At 42.1% G+C, this 17,183-nt stretch overlaps 1 protein-coding gene across 1 annotated transcript; it reads left to right on the forward strand.

Moving 5' to 3' along the window:
• The first annotated feature begins 817 nt into the window (after positions 1-817).
• On the forward strand, positions 818-1,893 carry LOC130134724 (probable calcium-binding protein CML36). Its single transcript, XM_056302356.1, has one exon. The coding sequence runs from the start codon at positions 934-936 to the stop codon at positions 1,582-1,584; it is 651 nt and encodes a 216-aa protein (XP_056158331.1). The 5' UTR covers positions 818-933; the 3' UTR covers positions 1,585-1,893.
• The last annotated feature ends 15,290 nt before the right edge of the window (positions 1,894-17,183 follow it).

The following is a 17,183-nucleotide window of genomic DNA, read 5'->3' on the forward strand; positions in this document are numbered from 1 at the left end:
CTCCCAACATCGGAGGCCAAAATAAACAATCTCAAATCTCGACAAAAAGTCGCCCCCGGAGTTTCATGCCGCCACTCTTATAAAAAAAAGAAAAAAACCCCATCAACAAATCATTACAGAGATGCATTTTCGATCATACGATCAATTTATGCATTTTCATAACCATTAGTGCGCAGCAAAAGGGTAATGAAAAAAAAGATTATAATCTGCACTGTACTCTCATTTTTCATAATATTTTTTAATTAATATTTATAATTATAATGAAAAGAATAATCTCTCAAGTCTTGGCTAAAAGCGGCGGCCGGAATCCCCACGCCATGACTCCTAGGAAGAAAACCCAATAACAAATCATTATAGCGACGTAGCTTCGACCTACAACCAACTTTATACATTCTCATAGTCATTGGTGCGCAGCAAAAGAGCAATGAAAACCAAAAACCATAGTGTGCACCGTATCGACCCTTTTCATATAGAACATGTTCGGTAAGTATCTCGGACACTTTGTTAATCTAATAAACAAATGAAAACTAAGCATATATGCTCGGACCTGACCGGCTGCCAAAAAGGCAAAAGGAAAAAAACGAGAGATAAAACGAACAGATCTACCAATTTTTTGTCCACATTAAATCCCCGATTGATTTTGTTTTATTTCCCCAATCAAGGAGTGGCGCCGGGCCCCACTGATTCATCACATCCTATAAATACCCTTCCCAAAGAAAATTCGCGGAAATATTTTTCTCCGCAAAACGAAGCTTCGCGGAAGCTGCCATGGCTGTCGCTGCAGTCTCCAGACCTCCATCATTTAAGCACCCACACCTTCCTCCCTCTTTCCACCACCGTTCTCTCTCTATCTCCTCACCTGCTCCTCTCACCTTCTTTATCTATCTTCTGTACGTCTCTTTCCTTCCTCTTCTTCACTCTCTCTCTCTGGCCATGAGGCTCATCAAGATCACCTCCAAGGCCCTCAGGCTCGGCAGCCCTAAGCACCTGTTCGGGTCTCGGAAGGGCCGCTCCGTCGCGTCCCGCTCCAACCCGCCGTCCTTCGGCTCCGGCACCACCGCCTCCTCCCTCTCCTCCGACGACTCCTCCCCCTCCGTCCACAAGCGCGAGTCCCTGACCCCGACCAGCGTGCTTGGCGGCGGGGGTTGGAGGGGCGACCCGGAGCTCTCCCGCGCGTTCGGGCTCATCGACCGGGACGGCGACGGGGTCGTGTCGCGGAAGGAGCTGGAGGCCCTCCTCAGCCGGCTCGGCAGCCGGGACGAGGTGGCGGTGATGCTGAGCGAGGTGGGGTGCCACGGCGAGGGGGAGGACGCCGCCGTGAGCATCGAGGAGCTGCTGAGCCGGGTGGGCTCGGCGTGCGCGCCGGCCTGCGACGACGCGGAGCTGCGGGAGACGTTCGAGTTCTTCGACGCGGACCACGACGGGCGGATCACGGCGGAGGAGCTCCTCGGGGTGTTCAAGGCGCTCGGGGACGAGCGGTGCACCCTAGAGGAGTGCAGGCGCATGATCGCGGAGGTGGACAAGAACGGGGACGGGTTCGTGTGCTTCGAGGACTTCGCTCAGATGATGGAACTGCAGAGATGAAGATGATGACTTATCACTACTCATTCAATGCCGTATTATACAGTGATAATGCTCTGAAGTCAGTAGTTGTCTGCACCTGATGATCCTACCGTGCGCCGTTGTGATTTTCGCCTTCTTTTTTTTTTTTTTGGTGCTTGTTTGTCTCGGAAATGGTAACTCGGGCGGGTGACAAGGGCCGAGATCTTGGCAAAGGAAGAGATCAACGGCCGGGATTGTTTTGTGATGGGAGGAATTTGTCATTTTGTCTCTCTCTCTCTCTGCCGTACATATACGAGTGACGAAATCAAACTTGAACTCTGTTTTCTCGTCTGTGTCGGGTTTTATCTCCAGATGCATATTCTAATGACCCAGTTGCTTCATTACGGCAATTTGTTTGAACTGATGATGATTGATCTCCATTCTAGGGCACGAAATTTAGGATTAGATACGATTCCTTGGATCGATCAAAGCTCGCACGATCGAATCTGTCAGTGACCCAGATCTGTATGGTGGCTGATCTGTGATCCCAACATGCTTTTTGGAAGTACGTTCGTTGGGCATAAGGTGAGAGGCATTATCAACAATGGGAGGAGGGCTTATCTGTGGCTAAATTGACTGGACGCTAGCTCTTCCCCATTTCCCAAATTGCTTATTTCTTACTTTATTTTGTTTGTCATGGTCCTAAGTCAAACTCTCAAAATCGATTTCCTGATTCGGCAGGCCTGCTGAATTTTGAGGACTGCCTTCTAGATTCAGCACACTTTTCTCTTCCTGCTTTTCTTGAAAATCTTCCGCCAGTACGGCGGGTCGATTACCGGGGGAAGAGGGTCGCCGGCGATCTTCCGAGAGTCGTTCTTTCTTGAACCTTCCTTTTATTGGGTCATTTCCATGGAGACAAGACGATTAAAACACGCCGGAAGATCAAATGACTTCTGTCTTTTACTGCTGCTACTTAGAGCGAAAATGACAATTCATGTGTACATCCTCTTCTCTCTTCCATGATTGAAACTTGTTGGGTTGTGTGCGTTCCTGTAAGACGTGAGGGACATGTCTTGTTTGTTTCCCTGCTAATGCATGACAGACGGACGGACAGTCGCGAAAAGCTGTAAAGCGCGCAGCTTCCCGTCTTTCTCTCAGTCCATAAGAGAAACAAGTCACGCGCATAAAGCTAACTCCCATTGCATCCCGCTACCAAAAACGACAAAAAAAGTAGACGTTTTGATACACGCGAACTGTGAATAAAACACGAAAGGGAGTTGCTTTCTTTGAATACTCAAGAATGAAAAGCAGACCCATCTTTCTCCCCCAAAGAACTGCGCTTTACTTGAAATCGCTACAAGCATGAGCAGGCCAGGTGTGAAATCTTGATCTATCTCCCCGACACAAGAGGTCGTAATCAAGAGCCGAATGGGCGATGTACGCTTTATCCACCTTCCAGATAAGCATACCCTTTTGAACATCTGGAATGTCTATCGTTATCTCTTGGCACCCGGTTTGTCTGCTTACCGATCTTTCATTTGGTGATTCGTCATACGAAGCGCGAACGGTTTTTACCTGTGTTGACTACGGTACCTTAATCTTCTGTACTTTACGGCCCGTGTGGAAGGATGAGGATAGGCAGTTACTCGACGAAACTTAGATTAGAGGCCATAACAATCGAGTTAGGTTGTAGGTTTCGCTTTTTGTTCTCTATAAATTAGTATAGCCATGCCATTATAGCCAAACTTTTTCAAGCTAAAGCATATCTCAAGCATCGTTCATAGTGCAGTGGCTTCGGATTTTACACGCGACGGCCGGAAGAAGTCGTCGGAAACGGGCAGTTTGGCGGGAAGCGAGCGCGCCAACCGCCTCTTTCTTTACTCAATAGTTAATAGCGACGGGCTCGCGACCAATATGATATATCAGAAATTCAGAAGATGAGACCAATGGGGAGCCTCGAACATGCACACGGCACAAGTCGCAGAACGCGGCGTAGCAACAGTCGTTTTCTTCGCTTTGGGATTATATTGGCGTCTTGTGACCGACACCAAGTGCACAAACAATAACCTTTTACCTCTAGAATAATACTAATCACTAATCACTAATCGGTTGAATTGATAAATTTTTCGGGACAAGATACGAAGATAGACAATTCGGGGAAACCGGGACGTGTGGCGGATTTTTCCAACTTCTTGTTTTTGTTGTATACGGCTGCGTACGAGTGCGGGTCTCCCGTGCGATACGGTTCTCCCTTTTAATAGTGAAGCTGCGAACATATCTTAAGCTTTTCGAACTTTCCTGGAAACTTCGTGGGTTGTTGCGGGTGTCCGACTTTTGTGGTCGTGACTCGGACAACGACGTGATGGTCAATGCCACACCTCAGCAGTTACATTAGCGTTTGCAATGTGAAAAGCTGTACCTAAAATTCAATGCCTGAGCCTGCCTGCCAGACCTGCTAGTCGGTCCATAAATAAATTCTGTCAATTGTGGACCATTGAACACGACGAGCGTGAGATGAGTTCAATTTCCGTGATTTCATTAATTGATAAACCGCTCTTGCGTTTGGCTTTTCTTCCTAAACATGAATATATAAAGTTAATTTAGACTTTAAGCGATGCGAGATACTTTAACACTTATTTTGAATTTTCTCTTTGACTATACTTTAGTGCTATTGGCCTAGTAAATTATTGCGGAAAAGCAACTTCATGGTATTCACATTTGATTGAGCTATATGAGAAAATTCCCAATTTAGCAAGAAGAGAGAAGAAAGCCACGTGTTTTATATACTTACGGCATTAGACTTGTCATGGCTAATCAAAACGCAAATTGTTGAGAGACGGGGTACATGAAGTATATCAAACAACATTTCCCCTCGCACGGGAGACGAATTCCATGTAATCTAACAGTTTGTTCCTGGAACTTAAGGGGGATAGGAAGTGCACGCACGAGTTATGTTGAGCTTGGTCATGTCTATGAACTGCTACAATTTGCTGCTCTTGTTTCAATGATTTGGTAATGTAGGATCTTATTGGGAAAATCGTCTAAAAAATCCTAAATCTTTTGTACTTTTGCCAATTGAGTCTTAAACCTTTTCACGTTTTGCCCATTGAGTCAATCTAGCCTATTTTGACCGGAAATCTCTGACGTGGACACCGGCTGTCCAATGTGGCACGGCTGGCGATGATATGGACAAATTTTTATATTTTTTTTCAAAATTTTGTATTAATTTTCCTTCTTTTCGTTTTCTTTTTCTTTTCCTTTCTTTGTTTTTTTATAAAGCGGCAACCTTGTCGGGCACAGGCGAGGGTGTCAGGCCCTCGCCTAGATCCAGGCGAGGGCTGACACCCTCGTCGGTTGCGGGTGAGGGCCTCCGCGCCCTCGCTTAGATCTTAGCGAGGGCCGCGATGCCCTCGCCTGTGGCCGCCGAGGAGGTTTACAAAAACAAAGAAAAGAAAAAAAAAGGAAAAAGAAAAGAAAAAAGAAAAGGAAAATAAAAAATTCAAAAAAAATTAAGATATTGTTAAAATTTGTTCATGTCACCCGACCGTATGCTGGTAGTGTCACGTAGGACGGTTGGAGTCCTTATCAACGATTTTCGACCAAATTAGCCGGATGGATTTGATTGACAAAATATGAAAAAAGGTTTATGACTCAATTGACAAAATTGAAAAGTTTATAACTAAATTGAAAAAAAGTGTAATAGATTTAGGACTTCTTAAACAATTTTCTTGGTCTTATTAGATACTTCACTTCTGAACATGATCGATGACAACCCGATTCCAAACTCAGGCCCACCCACTTTGTTTGGTCTGATTAAGCCCAATAACCATGTCGCTTTGATGTGAAATACAAATTTGACAGGAGCAGCTGTTTGTTGTGTTTGACCCCAATGGCCTCGACGACAAGAGGCCCAAACTGTAGAAGTGGAAAAAACAAACCCTTTTCCAGATTTGATGAAAACTGGAAAGCATATTCAATTAGGTCTGTGTTATTATTTCTTATTTGTTTTTCTGGCCAATTAATGATCTGTTAGCTGAAACTTCCCACCTTGGATAGGAATTCCAACAAGTCATAAAAGAACACAAATGACTATCCAATTAGTGAGACATGTTCAATCTAAATCATTCTCACAACTCATCCTATTCGGAACTGAGTCATTGCACTTCCCAGCCGTTCATTAGTAAAAGTTTATGTTGTCGTAAGGATGGTGTTGACTCCAAGCTTATGTAAATCATCATGTATGTGGATCGACCTTAACTACCAAAAGTACTTAACTTGAGGAATCGAGCGACCTATGACCCCTATCACATTTCACACAACATTTCTCAAATCAATTCACAAATCAAAACCCACAAACTATTTCAAGAGATGTTTTACTATGTCAATTTCAAATAACCAAAAGGATAGAAAATGCCCAGCCCAGCTTTATACAACAAATATTCTCTAAACACCACCAATTCTTTTTAATAAATATCATAAAGTGAGTGGATGTTTGACCCAAAAAAAGAGTCTCTTAGTAGAGTCTCAGTCGAGGTTTGTCGGCGCAAAAGTTTGACATTTAGTTAATGCTTCTTTGATAAGATTGCAAATTTTTCCAAAACAGCGTAGCTTCCAATTTGGTGTTTGGTTGTAGGTGAGTGGTGCTTTTATTTCCTATGAATTTTCAAAATATCATGTCTTGAAAACTTAGTATTTGTTATGATACAAGCTAAGCATGGCATGACATGGTATTTGAAAAGAAGGCGATAGTGCTTGGAGCATTTGTTTTATAAAATTGGGACCGGACATCTACGACATTTTCATTGATAGGATTTGCATTACGATTTGTTGCTTTTCATATTTAGAGCATTGTGAACTTAGTTCGATGATTGCTTTCTGCAATGAATTGAAAATGTGAAATACTTTCAGTTATATGATTTGGATTGTCAACTCTCATTATAAATTTGATAGTTCATACTGTTGATTAAAAGTAGTATTGTTGGACTTCGTGCTATTATTACTATGTCAAACCTTGAATTGGATAGCGGAAATTGGTATACGTATTGCTTTTTGGGACATTTTGTGTGACTCAAGCCACCGGTTAATAATAGGTGGAGACCTACATCAAGAAAGAAACTTTGTTATGAGAAATGTGGCCGTATTGCATGACAATGGGAGAGAGATTAGTTAATTAACTCGACAATTGACACACTTTTGTTTTTATGTTAAAATGCTATCTTGTGAGCACATATTTGGAGTTACTGATGCAAATGCACTGTTTTGGCTCTGTAAGCTTTGTTAATCGTTTTTTTTTATAGCGAAAGTGACGTTTACAAAAGGTGCATAATTGGTGTTCGATCCCTTAACGAGATAAATATCACTTATTGAGACGTGTTTGATTTTTTCCTTTCCTTTAACATTCAGGTTCCTTACCCCGTGATGCTTAGGAGGACCGATTCGACGTGGGGATTAATCGGTTGTCACTCGATTGTGTAGTTGTTTTTTCATTTTTATGGAGACATCTGGTTTGAGGATATGCTTTTGTGTAAATTCTGTACTCTGAGACGTTGTGACCAGCTCTTGGTGGGCTTTTATTATTATGTATGGTTACTCTTCAGACTTCCGTCCTTCTCACGGCCACCCCCTTTCCCTTATGTGGACTTAAGGGCGGCAAATGTCGACCAGGGAAGACAATAGTATTGTATAGTACCCACCTCATGGTGGGGTTTCTATGAAGCCAGAATAAAAATAGGGGAAAACAACGGAATTTGTGGTTTATCACAACTTAGGCAGGTAGGTTATGTCCTTGCTGGCAATAATTTCTACCCATTATAAGCTGTGAGTTTTTAAAGATGAAAAAAACAGAGGATTGAAGTGCTGAAGAAGAAAAGAAGTATACGGATATGCAGCCAACAAGGAAAACTATGACTATTTGATTTCTCAATCTTAAATTTAAAGTTGAAACAAACTGAAAGTGAGAGAATCGTGGATGAAAATCCCAACAACATATCTAACTACTTCCTAAAGACTAGGGTAACATGATTTTATTAACCGAAACAAACTAAAGAAAAAGAAACGTATTCAAAGAACACGTGCAGTATTGAAGCAATTTTATAACACTCCTCCTTGCTTTAGGTGCTACAAATCCCGAGCTTCTTCCTTAGATCTTCAAATTTGCTTACAGGCAATGGCTTCGTGAAAATATCTGCCAACTGATTTTCTGACTTGCAGTAAACAAGTGCAATTTCGCCTTCTTTCTGCACTTCCCTTAGAAAGAAAAACTTGATTTTGAAATGTTTAGTCTTCCCATGAAAAACTGGATTGTGAGAAATTGCTATTGCTGCCTGATTATCAACAAGAATTTCCGTGTTGTTCCACTGCTTCAAGTTCAAATCACATAAAATTTTTCTTAGCCAAATTGCCTGATTAACCGCTGCTGTGGCTGCTATGAACTCAGCTTCTGCTATGTATTGTGCTACAACTTCCTGCTTCTCAAAGCACCATGAGAAAATTCCTGAGCCAAGACTAAAACAATAACCAGAGGTACTTTTCATATCATCCACCTAACCTCCCCAATCACTGTCAGAAAATCCCAACAGCTTGAAATCTTAGCTTTTCTTAAACTTCACACCAAATTCAATTGTTCCTTTAATGTTTCTCACTACTCTTTTTGCTGCTCTTAAGTGCATTTCAGTAGCACAATGCATAAAACGAGATAAGAGACTTACAGAAAATAAAATGTCTGGTCTTGATGCCGTGAGATACATTAGACAATCAATCAGACTTCGAAAGTAACCCTCTTCAACTCTATCAATCCCATCCTCTTTGCTCAAGCTCTCCTTTTGATTCATTGGAGTGGCCATTGCCTTGCAATCCTCCATACGAAACTTCTTGAGAATTTCCTTGGCATACTTCTTTTGACAGATGAAAACTTCATCTTCCAATTGCTTAATCTCCATTCCCAGAAAGTATGCCATTAGTCAAGGTCTGTCATTTCAAAGATCTGCATCATTTCTATTTTGAACTCTTCAACAAGCTTGGCATTACCACATGTGATTAAGAGATCATCAACATAAAGAGGGACTATAAGCAGATCATCTCCCTTATGTTTCACATAAAGAGTAGCCTCTGACATGCTTTTTTCAAATCCGAGGCTTGACAGATGCTCATCTATGTTGCTATACCATGCTCTAGGTGCTTGTTTCAAGCCGTATAGAGCCTTCTTGAGCAAGTAGACCTTCTCCTCTTCACCTTGTTCCACGAATCCCTTGGGTTGTTCAACATAGATCTCTTCCTACAAAATACCATTCAAGAATGCAGATTTTACATCTAGTTGAAATACCTTCCAACCCTTTTGAGCTGCAATTGCTAGCAAGAGTCTTATGGTGTCCAATCTAGCCATGGGTGCAAAGGTGTCTGAATAATAAACACCAAAAATCTGTGCATAACCCTTAACTACAAGTCTAGCCTTGTACTTGTTGATGGAACCATCTGCATTTAACTTGGTTATGAACACCCGCTTTACTCCAATATCCTTTCTATCCTTCGGTTTGTCAACAAGCTCTCAAGTCTTATTTTTTTTTTTTATCATCGACAACTCCTCTTCCAGTTCTGGTCTTTAATAGCTTCTTCACACCCTGCAGGTTCACAAATGGCCACATTGCATCTCTGATAGATATAAGAGAGCAGTCTTGTTCCATGGATCGGTGGATCATCTTCCAACTCTTCTTGCCACTGTTTTGTTGCTCACTCTTCTATTGTTTGGAAGGGAAGACATGATTTCTGCTTGCTTGTGGATGTCTCTTGTGTCTATTTCCAGTTCCACTTCTCATCTTCATTAAAGAACACATCTCTGTTGACAATTATCTTCCCCGTTTGAGGTTGCTACACCTTGTAGGCCTTGGAGGAAGAACTGTAACCCACGAAGATGCCCGGTTCTGACTTCTTGTCAAGTTTATCACGCTTGACCTGTGAAACGTGAGAGAAACACATACAACCGAACACTCTAACGAAATTGAGTGAAGGTTTATAGCCATACCATGCCTCGAATGGAGTTTTGTCCTCTAATGCCTTGGTAGGCAATCTATTCTGCTAGAAAACCGCAATGCTTGCTACCTCAGCTCAGAAATTCTTTGGCAACTCCTTGTCATGAAGCATGCATCGAGTCATTTCCATTATGTATCTGTTTCTCCGCTTACTGACTCCATTCTGCTGTAGAGTGTAGGGAGCGGTGAGTTGGTGCTCAATGCCAGATTCTTCGCAGAACTTGTTAAACTGCTCTGAAGTATACTCTCTTCCATTGTCAAACCTAATGCATTGAATGTTGCTGCCACTCTGCTTCTCCACCATTTTCTTGAACTTCCAAAATGTGCCAGCCACTTTTGATTTATGTGTTAGTGGTCTGCCCTAAGAATCAATCAAGGTTGATACTCTAATATTAGTTGTGGATTAGGTTGTGTCGGAAAACCGATCTTCACTATACTTAGGTAGTCATAATGTATTGCTAGAGACCGCTTATGACTTGTGGGCCAAAAGAGTTTTGGGCACACGCTAATGTTTAGTGAACCTACGGGTCGCACACAATAGCGAACGGACTTAATATTGTCTATGCGCCTTGATCTACTTAAGAAGTAGATTTTAATTTATTCTCCTATTTAAATTATCTATGCGGTCGTGCGCGTTATGAGATAACGATTAAACGTACGATTGAAGGTGGACGGTTTGGCGGGCCCAAATAGCCCGGCCCACTTCTTTTAATTCCGCTAGATAATGAAGTTGTATAAATAGATAGAGAATCGTTCTCTGTCTAGGATTTTTCGATAGAGTATCGAAAAGCGAAAGGCGTTCAAGAAAAAGGAACTTCAAGATCTTTCGCTAGCACGTGGATCGTTGGAGAATTCCGTTCGTGTGTGTGGATACCGGTAGAGGCGCAACACTTGGGGCGCTCATCCAGACACAATCAGTTGCTGATTTATCTTTGATCTGCAAAAGGTACGTACCGAAATTCCTTTTCGATTTCAATATACGCATGGATCCTGTCTAGGGTTCTATATTCCGCTGCGTTGTTTTTCGTTGATAAACCCTACAGTGGTATCAGAGCGACTTGTGATATATTGAAGTTGAATTGGAAACCCTAATTGTTGATACATATGATGTATGCCTGAAGTGAGTCTAAATTAGGGTTAGAAGAATTTGAAATACGAATTGATATGATCAATTCAGAAGGAACGAAGCAGGGATGGGTCGATGTCGATCCTGTTCCGCTCGCGTCGAGGCAGATGACGGGCGTCGCGCCCGGGCTGTTGCCCGAGGCGGAGACGGCGAAGTGAAGACAGCGGGCGAAAATGGCGTCGCGCGCTGGGCTATTGCCCGAGGCGGGATGCGTGAGCGAGACGCGGCGGGCGGAGATGGCGGCGTGGTCACGGGCTGTTGCGCGAGGCCGAGACGGCGGTCGGAGACGGGGGTGCGTCTGGGTCTATTGCCCGAGGCGGAGACGGCAGCGCGCCTAGTCTTCCGGCGCGTCGAGGACTCGAGGCGTTCGGCCAGTTGCGTACGGTGAGGGTGCGGGAGGCGACAGCGACGGATAGTCTCGAGAACACGAGTGAGACTTGTTTATGTTTCGGGACTCTCTGGGAAAGCAATTGTGAATTCTGTCTAGGTTTCGGCGCGCCCCAGAGCCCAGGAGCGGCGCCCCCGAACCACTGCAGGGGCTGCGCCCTTGACCGCGAGGCGCGCCTCGACCCCGAGGCGCGACCCCCTTGACCTACATGGAATTGGTCGTTCCCGTATGATTGATGTACCTTTGTTATTATAAGTGATGTTTCGTTTATGTTTATAACATGCATGCATTCATCGCTAAATAAACATTAAGAGTCCCTAATAAAATTAAGTAATAATATGATGCCTTTCCAATCATACACCTATTAAGACTCGAATCGTCAAAAGATGGGCCTGCCAAAGCAGGGTGTCTTTAACTATTTGAGTAAAATAGGATGGATAATGGTTATCCATATGTCAAGATTGGTTTACTTAACGAGGCTATCAAAACGGTTTTGGGCCTTGAGGCATAGTGTTAGGGGATATGATATGAGATATCAACCCCAACAACCAAGAGTTGTATTCGATACAATTGACAAAGGGTTGTCTACCTAAATAACTTAGTCTTGAGCGGTAAGCCAAAGTTTACTCGAGTCTTGGTAAAATATGAGTCTTGGTCCACTATACTCAATGGGACACATATTATAAAAGTATAGTGGGAGTTTATTATTTATAATGTTAATGAACAATTCACTTTGCATATTTGTTGTAGATAATGGCAAATAGCTCTGCATCACACTTTTCACTGCGATCTGTCCTTGAGAAGGACAAATTGAATGGCTCGAATTTTTTGGACTGGTATAGAAGCTTGAGAATTGTTCTCAAGCAAGAGAAAAAAGGATTATGTCCTGGAGAAACCACTCCCTCAGAAGGCACCTCCTTCCAATGCTCCCCATGCTGAAAGGAATGCTTATCAGAAGCATAAAGATGATGCATTGGATGCATCATGTCTAATGTTAGCTACCATGAACTCAGACCTTCAGAAGCAGTTTGAGAACGTGGATGCCTATGATATGATCATGAACCTGAAAAATTTGTTTCAGGAGCAGGCACGCACTGAAAGATACCAAACGGTAAAGACCTTAATTGAGTGCAAGCTAGCAAGTGGGAGCTCAGTTAGCCCACATGTCATAAAGATGATAGGTTATATTGAAAACCTGGAGCGACTGGGCTCTCCCATTAGCCAAGAGTTGGCTACTGACATTATTCTTCAGTCATTGCCTCAAGATTATGACACGTTTGTTATGAACTATAACATGCATAATTTGAATAAGTCTTTGACTGAAGTGCATGGGATGCTCAAAACTGCTGAGCAGAATATCAAAAAGGACCCTACCCCTAATGTTCTCATGGTTCAAAAGGGGAAAGGCTTTAAGAAGCTAGGTAAAGTCAAGGGTAAGGGCAAGGGCACTAAGCCTAAACCCAAATCCAAGACCAAACCGGGTCCGACTGCTGATGCTGTATGCTTCCATTGTGGGAAGAATGGACATTGGAAGAGGAATTGCAAGAAATATTTGGAGGATCTGAAGAAAAAGGGAAGTGAGACTTCCGATTCAGGTATTTATGTTATAGAAGTAAATGTTACTACTAGTTCTACTTCATGGGTATTGGATACCGGTTGTGGTACTCACATTTGTATGAATGTGCAGGGACTAAAACGAAGTAGAACACTTACAAAAGGTGAAGTGGAGCTACGTGTTGGGAATGGAGCAAGAGTTGCTGCATTAGCCGTAGGAACATATGATGTAGCTTTACCTTCTGGCATGTTTTTAGAACTGAATAATTGCTACTATGTACCTGCTATACGCAGGAATATTATTTCTGTTTCTTGTTTGGACAAGGAAGGTTTCTGTTTTGATATAAAGAACAATAGTTGTTCATTTTATCTTAATGGATTATTTTATGGTAGCGCCCATATTGTGGATGGGATATATGTTCTAAGTCTTGATGTGCCAATCTATAATATAAATACAAAAAGGTTTAAATCTAATGATTTGAATCCAACCTACGTATGGCATTGTCGATTAGGTCACATAAACGAGAAACGAATTCACAAGCTTCATAGCGATGGACTATTAAATTCATTTGATTTTGAATCATTTGATACATGTGAATCTTGTTTAGTTGGAAAAATGACAAAAGCTCCTTTTACTAATCAAAGTGAGAGGACAAAAGAATTATTGGCCCTCATACATACTGATGTGTGTGGACCACTAAGTTCTACAGCCAGAGGAGGTTATCAGTACTTCATTACATTTACTGATGATTTCAGTAGATATGGATATGTTTACTTGATGAAACATAAATCTGACTCCTTTGAAAAGTTCAAGGAATTTCAGAATGAAGTACAAAATCAACTTGGTAAGAATATCAAGGCTCTTCGATCTGATCGAGGAGGAGAATATTTAAGCCAAGAGTTCAATGACCATCTCAAAGAGTGTGGAATTGTTTCACACTCACTCCCCCGGAACGCCACAAGTGGAATAGTGTCTACGAGAGGAGAAATCGAACTTTGTTAGACATGGTTCGATCAATGATGAGTCATTCGGATCTTCCATTATCTTTCCTGGGATATGCACTCGAGACAGCTGCGTTTACACTAAATAGAAGTCCATCAAAAGCTGTAGAGAAGACACCATATGAGATGTGGACAGGAAAAGTTCCTAGTATGTCTTTTCTAAAGATTTGGGGTTGCGAAGCTTATGTAAAACGTTTACTTTCTAATAAGCTTGAACCCAAATCTGATAAATGCTTCTTTGTGGGATATCCTAAAGAAACGAAAGGATATTACTTTTACAATCCATCAGAGAACAAAGTGTTTGTTGCTCGAAATGGTGTCTTTTTAGAGAAAGAGTTTCTTACTAAAGGAACCAATGGGAGTAAGGTAAACCTCGAAGAAGTTATTGTGCCACAAGAGGGTGTTCCAGTTCATGAGGAATCTCAATTAGATCTACAAAGAGTTGTAGAGTCTACTCCAGTGGCACCTATAGTTCGTAGGTCTGAAAGAACACATCGTGAGCCTATGAGATATGGTTTTCACGTGACAGAACATCGTCATCTATTGTTAATAGAAAATGATGAACCTACGACCTATACAGAAGCTATGATGGGCCCAGACTCCGATAAATGGCTTCAGGCCATGAAATCCGAAATGGACTCAATGTATCAAAACAAAGTTTGGACTTTGATTGATCCACCCGAAGGTGTCAAACCTATAGGGTGCAAGTGGGTTTTCAAGAAGAAAACTGATATGGATGGAAATGTTCACATCTATAAAGCACGGCTAGTAGCTAAAGGTTTCAAACAAACTCATGGTATTGACTATGACGAGACCTTTTCGCCAGTGGCCATGCTTAAGTCCATTCGGATTATCCTAGCGTTTGCTGCATATTATGACTATGAAATATGGCAAATGGATGTAAAGACAGCTTTCCTTAACGGAAATCTTGAGGAGGATGTGTATATGACACAACCTGAAGGCTTTACATCACCAGATAACACTGGGAAGATATGCAAGCTTCAACGTTCTATTTATGGATTGAAGCAGGCATCACGGAGGCTGGAATATTCGTTTCGATGAAACTGTCAAAGAGTTTGGCTTCATCAGAAACAAAGAAGAAGCTTGTGTATACAAGAAGTCTAGTGGGAGTGCAATTGTGTTTCTAGTGTTGTATGTGGATGACATACTACTCATTGGAAACGACATTCCTATGCTTCAGTCAGTTAAGACATCGCTAGGAAAATTTTTCTCCATGAAGGACATGGGAGAAGCAAACTATGTCTTGGGGATCGGGATCTATAGAGATAGATCTAAGAGACTTATTGGTCGAGTCAAAGTACATATGTTGACAAAGTCATCAATAGGTTTAATATGCAAGATTCCAAGAAAGGTTTTCTCCCAATGACACATGGCATAAGTCTTAGTAAGACTCGGTGTCCTTCAACACAAGATGAGCGAGACCGCATGAGTAGGATTCCTTATGCATCACCGTGGGATCCATCATGTATGCTATGTTATGCACTCGTCCCGACGTTGCTTATGCATTGAGCATGACAAGTAGATATCGATCGGATCCGGGGGAACCTCACTTTGGATTCTTTGTCAAGAATATCCTTAAGTACTTGAGAAGAACTAAGGATTTATTCTTAGTCTATGGAGGTGAGGAACGGATCACCGTAAATGGTTACACTGATGCTAGTTTCCAAACCGACAAAGACGACCTACGATCGCGATCGGGTTTTGTCTTTTGCGTGAATGGTGGAGCGGTGTCTTTGGAAAAGTTCCAAGCGGGAAACTCTTGCGGATTCTACGACAGAAGCTGAGTATATTGCTGCTTCAGAAGCATCAAAGGAAGCTGTTTGGATTCGAAAGTTCATAGAAGAACTGGGAATCAGTCCCACTAGTTCGATTCCAGTGGACCTCTATTGTGACAGCAATGGGGCCATAGCTTTGGGTAAAGAACCTAGGTCTCATCAGAAGACCAAACACATACTCAGGAAGTATCATCTCATTCGGGAATTCATTGAAAGAGGTGATGTCAAGTTGTGCAAAGTTGCAACGGAGTTGAATACAACCGATCCGTTGACGAAGGCTCTTCCACAACCTAAGCATGAGCGTCATTGTAACGCTTTAGGCCTTAGACACATTAGTGATTGGTCTTGATGTGAGTGGGAGTAAATGTGATATACATTTTCATTGTTCATTAATAAAATATATATTATATTTGATTTCGATTTAATTTGAGTATATAGTTGAATGCGAAATCTTTATCCCCTGAATATTGAATATCCTTAATAGATAATCAAATACGTGATTTGATCGTGAAATTCTATTGATAGAGTGGATATTAATGTTCTAAATGTCCCTAGTCAATTTGCCATTGTGCATTGGGACGCAAATGGCATTTGAGACTAGCATGTGAGCCAACTGATGATCAAGTTTCATGGGTCATGAATATAGAGATATAAAGTTGATCACATGGAATACATGTTGGAGAACATTGTATTGGACTGACCCGCCATGAGAATACTGTAGGATTGTTATATAATGTCATCAGTATTTCTCATCACAGCTATAGAGTATAGTCCTTTGACCTGAGTCTACCATGGTTTCCTAGACGTGGATTGGCGTGCTTTAACGTTGCCAAACGTCAGCCGTAACAGGTGATTATAAAGGTAATGGCTGGGTATGTCATGAAGCGTGCTGAGTGATGTGAGTAGACAAGATGGGATTTGTCCCTCTCATATAACGAGGGTATGATTTCCTGGCCTCCTGTAGAGTTGAGACTGTGAAATGCATGGCCATGCTCAAGTGAGTTGAAGAGTCAACTACTTGTTTTGACAGTCTAACTGCGGTATCGGGAAAATGAGTTTAAGCTATATAAGAATGACACTTGTCCCGCCTTATGCTTAACTCGAAATCAAGTGACAAAAGAGACTTAGTTTATATGATTGGTTCTAGTGCAAGTGGGAGATTGTTAGTGGTCGCCCTAAGAATCAATCAAGGTTGATACTCTAATATTAGTTGTGGATTAGGTTGTGTCGGAAAACCGATCTTCACTATACTTAGGTAGTCATAATGTATTGCTAGAGACCGCTTATGACTTGTGGGCCAAAAGAGTTTTTGGGCACACTTCGCTAATGTTTAGTGAACCTACAGGGTCGCACACAATAGCGAACGGACTTAATATTGTCTATGCGCCTTGATCTACTTAAGAAGTAGATTTTAATTTATTCTCCTATTTAAATTATCTATGTGGTCGTGCGCGTTATGAGATAACGATTAAACGTACGATTGAAGGTGGACGGTTTGGCGGGCCCAAATAGCCCGGCCCACTTCTTTTAATTCCGCTAGATAATGAGGCTGTATAAATAGATAGAGAATCGTTCTCTGTCTAGGGTTTTTCGATAGAGTATCGAAAAGCGAAAGGCGTTCAAGAAAAAGGAACTTCAAGATCTTTCGCTAGCACGTGGATCGTTGGAGAATTACGTTCGTGTGTGTGGATACCGGTAGAGGCGCAACACTTGGGGCGCTCATCCAGACACAATCAGTTGCTGATTTATCT

Source organism: Syzygium oleosum, unplaced genomic scaffold, assembly GCF_021117445.2.
Source record: "Syzygium oleosum isolate NSW1041296 unplaced genomic scaffold, Sole_v2.1 Sole_v2.23, whole genome shotgun sequence".
Classification (NCBI taxonomy): Eukaryota; Viridiplantae; Streptophyta; class Magnoliopsida; order Myrtales; family Myrtaceae; genus Syzygium; species Syzygium oleosum.